At 35.8% G+C, this 6,598-nt stretch overlaps 1 protein-coding gene across 1 annotated transcript in view; it reads right to left on the reverse strand.

The window, feature by feature from the left end:
• Window positions 1-218: 218 nt before the first annotated feature.
• Window positions 219-6,598, reverse strand: part of LOC107684116 (NHL repeat-containing protein 2-like) — a gene marked incomplete at its 3' end in the record, with an annotated part of 15,400 nt that continues 9,020 nt past the window's right edge. Inside the window, exons 4-8 of the mRNA XM_016480332.1 lie at window positions 5,505-5,626; window positions 5,246-5,375; window positions 2,207-2,291; window positions 1,523-1,754; window positions 219-341 (exon numbers count right to left, since the gene is read on the reverse strand). Of these exons, the coding sequence (XP_016335818.1) occupies window positions 219-341; window positions 1,523-1,754; window positions 2,207-2,291; window positions 5,246-5,375; window positions 5,505-5,626 (692 nt within the window). The remainder of the gene's footprint in view (window positions 342-1,522; window positions 1,755-2,206; window positions 2,292-5,245; window positions 5,376-5,504; window positions 5,627-6,598) is intronic.

Genomic DNA, 6,598 nt, shown 5'->3' on the forward strand with positions numbered 1-6,598 from the left:
AAATCAACAATTCTTTTTATGCAACTGTACAAGGCCTAGATATATATATATATATATATATATATATATATATATTGTAAATACATTTACTAATTTAGCAAGTTATTTAACTAATTCAACAATCCCCAACTTTGTTCTAATGTATTTTAGCTTTAAAATAAAAGTCACTCAATGGGACTTCAGTGCATTGTTAGTGTGTCTGGTGCAGAAAGACTGACCTTGTGATTGTAAGAATCGGCTACATAGAGGAGGCTGCTGCCCTCATCCCAGGACACTCCTAATGGATGCTGCAGTTTTGCATCTATGCCTTTACCATCAATGTCTCCAAACGCAAACAGGTTCTGCTCAAGCAAAAAGAAAACATAATCTTTAAAGGCCATGCATGATTTCTTGACCGCTTACCCATGCGAAAAACGTTACGCTTTGGTGCAAAGTTTTGAGAACGTATAAATGAGCCTGCCCTGTATATTTACTCAATCACAGCGCTGCGGTGGTCTAATGTTCAAAATAAGTCACTGAACATCACAAGGGAAGAAAAAAGAAGCTCATTAATTCCAGTGACCAAATATGGCGAAACCCAATCCATTCTCATTCTCTGCCAGAAGAAAACTCTGGAAATCTAGCAGATCTGAAAAATGTCTTGACTGCTCCAAGCAATGGAGAAAAATAGTTTCTCATTCAAATCGCCTAGGTTCATTAAGTGATAAAAATTGCTCCATGACTTTTATTAAACGTCTCCTTGCATTACAAATAAGCTTTGGGATCTTGTAGTGCCAAACAAACTTGTACAAAAAAGTGCTTTACACCGCATACAAATGTGGCATGTAATAAACTGTGATAATTTATGACCCCATAAAAATTCAAATCTCTCCATGTGGTGTGTTTTTCCACACACTCCTTCCCTTATAAAGCATGTGCGGGGAAGACAAAGTGCTCAGTAGAGAGAGAAATTATCTGATACTGATCAGAAGAAATAAAGGTCTGCTTGACCAAAGAGCAGAGTCCTCTCAAGAAGACATCTTTAAACACCTTCTTCCTTCCAACTTCTTTCTTGGTATCTGACTGGATTATAAATCATTGCATGAACCTGGCTAATAATGTATAAAGAACTTGCAAATAAATTGGACTCTATATAGGTTTATAAGCTTTAATTTACTTAAAAACAGCTTGTTTAAACTGACAACTTTTATAAACTTGTGCTACACTGAGCTTTTTACCCATAGTATTGTTGTTTTTGGGTGAAAAGTGACTTAAATAATATCAATGAAATTGCTAAAAAAATCTATATATAAATATTAGAAGAAAAAAACTAACTAATTAAAATGAGCTAAAATAAAACAAGTTGAAGCACTAAAGTTACAAAAGCTAAAACTTAAATAGAAATAAAAGAAATTAAATCTAATCGGTATCTAATCACTTTAATCAGTATTACGGGGTGCAAAACAACAAAAATGGGTGAAAAACACATATCTTTGACATGTTACAACTGTTCAGACCTGTAAACATGGCAGGCAGGGCTTACCAGAGGGTCTCTCTCTCCCCCCACCACATGTTTGACTGCTCCATCCTTCAGCGAAAGGCTACGAATGGTGCTGCTCTCACTGTCAGTGATAAAGAGACACTCCCAGGGCTCTGTCGGGGCAAGAGCCAGGCCTGACGGCTGGGCCAGACCCGCTTTATGAGGATACACGTTATTTCTGTTCTCCTCATTGCCACTGCCCGCAAAGCGCACACATGTTCCTTTTTTGCTGTCGCTGGAAAAGGCATTAGATAAAGATGGTTAAGTCTGATTAGAATGATTATATGGAACAGTTACTGCTCTTAATTTGGCTGACTCTAAAACAAAAGCCGGAATTGTGACAAAATAACTGCAATTTTGATCTAATAGCATGTAAGAGACCCCCCCAAAAAATCTCTGGCAAATGGTACCAAAAAGTCTTAAAATCATTATATTTATTAATTATTTCCTGAGATATTAAAGCTGTTATCAGTGCTCGCTACAGCTCTAAAAACGTCAAGAGAAATGTTACATTTGCGAACAGCACACCAAGTTAATTTTGTATCAGGACGATCAGAACGATTTCCGCCAACAGTGAACTGTGTGGCTGCCCAGAAAATGACATCACTTGGGCAGTGCCGTGGCCTCTTTACTTGAACCCTGCCTTGTCTGTACAGAACTGAGGAGAACACTGGGAGAAGAGCTCACCTCCCTTTGGGAAGCTTCCCGTCCTCCAGGAAGAGAGCCCAGATCTGATGCGTTCCTGCCATGGCTATCCACAAAACATCACCACCTGCATAAACATGTACACACGCTATCAAATAGTAAACAGCTTATATGTTTACAACATATTGATGTTGATTATCTTGCTAAAAATAACAGAACTAATTCTTAGTCGAGAACGCATGAAACGAGTAAACAAGTTGTCAACTTCTAACTCGCATAAACTTCATATCATATTTGATCCTTTTTGGCTGCATGGCGATCACTTTATTAGATCTCATCCATGCATGCAAGGTCATTCCACAATGTAAATGAGACATTGCTTATATTCATATCCAGTAACATATGGTATCTGATGTAGGTGTCTGACTCGACCACCTGTCCCACAAATGTGTCCCATTACAACAATAATAGCAAAAATTCCATATTATACTATAGAGAGAACCATTGGTCTGTGGAAAAGTAAAAATAAATAAATAAATAAAATACTTCAATAAATTTACTTCAATATTTCACCCTAGAAATAAGGAGCCTAAAGTTGATTACAGGACAAAAAAAAAAAAAAAAAAATATTTTTTTTTTTTTAATATTATTAAAAGAAAAAAAAAAAAAAAAAAAAAATATATTTTTATTTTTAATATGAATAATATGTAATATATTTATTATTTTGTTTTGTATATTGTTTATAATATTTTATAAGTATATAATAACAAATAATATTAAGTATAAATTAATAATAATAATAAATTTGATCTCTTTTCCTAAATGTATTTAGTTTGATTAAAAAATGTTTTCTAAAGGTTTAGATTTGCCTCCTTTCACTGACCCTTTATGGAAAAAAAACAATACAAAAGTGACCCTGTTGTTGTATTCCATTTGTGGAATGTGGCAAAAGACAAAGTACTGAAAGGCTTTAGAGCACTGAAAATATAAAAGTATCCTATGGTGTCCAGCACAGAGTAACCTGAACTGATGAATTTACATTACAAATCAGTTTAAGTACCGTGTGGAGGGGCACTAATACTTGAGAGCATTGTGCTGCGATTTCTCTTTGAGGAATCAAAAATGAGGTGTTTTGTACTTGTGTCTAACAATAGACCTCTAATGGTACTGCGCTTATCTGAGACAATTTCTTTGCTGGGCTGGAGCCTAACTACTCGCATTCATGAAAGAGCGAGACAGAGGGAAAGAAGAGTAAAGAAAACAGAGGGAGAAAGGGAGGGAGAAAAATTGAGATGGAGAGGAAGGGAGCAGAAATCTCCTCACGCAGGTTTTCAAAGGGATCTGAGATGGATGGAAGGTAAACGAGCCAAAGTAGATGAAATTTCTGATGAATGACAAAGACATCCTGCAGGATTTCCATATAACAATTAAACTTCAAAGGTGGAAAACGAGTGAAAGAAGGCAAATACAAACCAGACAGATGGTTAAGGAAATATGAATGATGAAGTGGAAAATGCAAATATTACAGTAGATATCGGACAAACGAATTTCAAGAAGCATGTTGTTCCTAGCATCTCATCCTACTTGAGCTCCAATTTTCTTTAAAACAAAATTATATAACGCCATAAAATCACACACACACACACACACACACACACACACACACACACACACACACACACACACACAATACAGACACACACACACACACACACACACACACACACACACACACACACAATACAGATATAGATAGAAAGATTCTTTACCTGTCTGTAAACACTATGGTATGAAACAATTCATGCAAAAATAGTAATAAATATCTACTGGTGTGTTTCCGAAAAACGTCATATGTTCTAACCCGGTTTACCATTTCGGATAGAATATGCATTATTGATGTGTAAATGTTAATTTATTCAACTTTCTGACTTCAGAAATCAAACGATCTGGAAAGAGCAGCATCTGTGGCTTCGTTAATAAATGCTCTTTTTTAACTGGAGGAAGATTTTATTTCAGAAGAAGAAATTCAGATTTTATGCCCACTTTAAATCAAACATTCAAAATGACTGTTGCACTAAATGACACAAGACAGGAAGACAAATGAAAGGAAAGAAATGGAAAAAAGAAAGAAAGGGAAATGAAATGGAATAAGAAAAGTAAAACGGCATCAGGGACAAAAGCAGATGCATAAAGGAACAGGATACAGCAATATCTTATTTTCTTAGCAGGAGAACCTGCAAGAAAGCAACCGACTGTTCAGGGAACAGACCTAATGCACAGAGGGGACCATCAATGAATGTGCTCCAAACACACGCTGACTAAATCAAACACACACTGCACAGACCACTTTAAACATCTCTCTCTCTCTCAGCTAATGCTGGCCACATCCATTTCTTTAGCTGTTTAATGGAGCGATATGACTGAATAATGTGTACCGATTAAATAATGCCTTCAAATATAAAGTAGGAATTTTAATTATGTTTTAGAAGCATGTTAAATTTAATTTTCTAGACCTGTGGGACATCTTGTCCAGGGCCGGTCTGTATAAAGATATTACTGTGAAACAAAAAGATGCAATCTTTGATGAAAACAGTTCGTTAGAGGCACCATTTATCAGAAACCACAGCCACATGAGTGCTTTCTGATCATATCACCTTCTATTTCTTTGGGGTTGTGGGTTTAACTCAGGCAACACCACAACATTCAGCTTTGTGTCTCTGGTTAGCAACTGACCGACCCTGCAATTTACTCCAGGCCCGCTTCCAAACAACAAGAGGCCATTTTAGCAGAACAAAGATCTTTTTGCACCCCTCACCTTACACACTTGTGAAAATCAAAGGCGAGTGTGGTATCTACAAAGCGAAGACTTCTGAGAACAACCTGATTAAAGATTCCAAGATGGACAAGACAGATAGAGGGAAGATGTCAGAGGGATGCATAAAATGCTCGCAGCAGAATAATGAAACGCAGATTCACAAGATATTAAATTTTATGAGCAAGGTAGAAAAAAAGAAAACAGAGTGATCCTAATTCTAAAGGAAGGAGCAGAGTGTACTAGAAGATGATGAATAGTAAAAGTACCTGCGTTGCCAAGGGTAACATCCCAGGGAGAGCTGATTGGCTGTTGTGGTCCCAGTGCACCGCCTTCTTTATCTGTACCTTGAACGCCAGTGCCGGCTAAGGTTGAGACTTTTCCTTCTGAAAGGTTGATCTAGAGAAGGGAAAAAAAGTCAGATTCTATTGAGCACAGACACAAGCGGTTTTTCAAGCACCAATCAGAGTGAATTTGGGTTAGAGTTGCCAGCAGGAGAAGTAGCTTGACCTGATTCTGCTGATTTACCTTTCTAACAAGGTGGTTCTCAGTGTCAGCCACGTAGACCGTGTCTCCCTTTATAAACACCCCTTGTGGGGAGCTGAACTGTGCCTCAAACAAATTTCCATCTCGTCTCCCACTTGAGGGACCTATAAAGGCAAAGATAAACCAGTCTAAATGTAGACTAAAATAGCCTCAAAACATTCACCAAAAAGAAAATTAGCAGATTTTCTATACTTAATATATAGGGCAGTTGGCAACCCTAATTTTATGGAACCATCCTGCAAGGGAACAGAACTGCATTTCAAGGACGGATGCAATTTGCCCCTTATTTTAGGGTGTAACATCCAAACAGCTACAAATAACATACTTCATTCCAGCAAAGACATTCTCTCTTGCAAAAAAAAAAAAAAAAAATTCTAGTTATTCATTCTATTTTGTTCAATAATTAATAAAATTACATACATTTAACCCTAACCCTATTTATCACATTACTAGTTTTATTAATTAAATTACATGGCAAACAAATAAAATGTATACATTTTAATTGAAATAATATTAATATATAAATAACAATTTTAATGATTTGAAAGAAGTCTCTTATGCTCACCATGACTATTTATTTGATGAAAAATACCATAAAAACAGCAATATTATGAAATATTATTGCAATCTGAAATAACTGTTTGCTATTTTAAAATATTTTAAAATGTAATTTATTCCTGGGATGGCAAAGCTGAATTTTCAGAAGCCACTGCTCTAGTCCTCAGTCACATGATCCTTCAAAAATCATTCTTACATGCTGATTTATTGCTCAAGTAACATTTCTTATTATTATCAATATTGAAAACAATTGAGCTGTTTAATATTTTGTGGGAACTTTTTTTTTTCTTACATTTTTGTAACAATATAAATATATTTTACTGTCACTTTTGATCAATTTAAAGGGGTCATATGATGCTGCTAAAAAGAACATTATTTTGTGTATTTGGTGTAATGAAATGTGTTTATGCGGTTTAAAGTTAAAAAAACACATTATTTTCCACATACTGTACATTATTGTTTCTCCTCTATGCCCCGCCTTTTTGAAACGCGTCGATTTTTACAAAGCTCATCGGTCT

Source organism: Sinocyclocheilus anshuiensis, unplaced genomic scaffold (genome assembly GCF_001515605.1).
Source record: "Sinocyclocheilus anshuiensis isolate Anshui unplaced genomic scaffold, SAMN03320099.WGS_v1.1 scaffold553, whole genome shotgun sequence".
Taxonomy (NCBI): Eukaryota; Metazoa; Chordata; class Actinopteri; order Cypriniformes; family Cyprinidae; genus Sinocyclocheilus; species Sinocyclocheilus anshuiensis.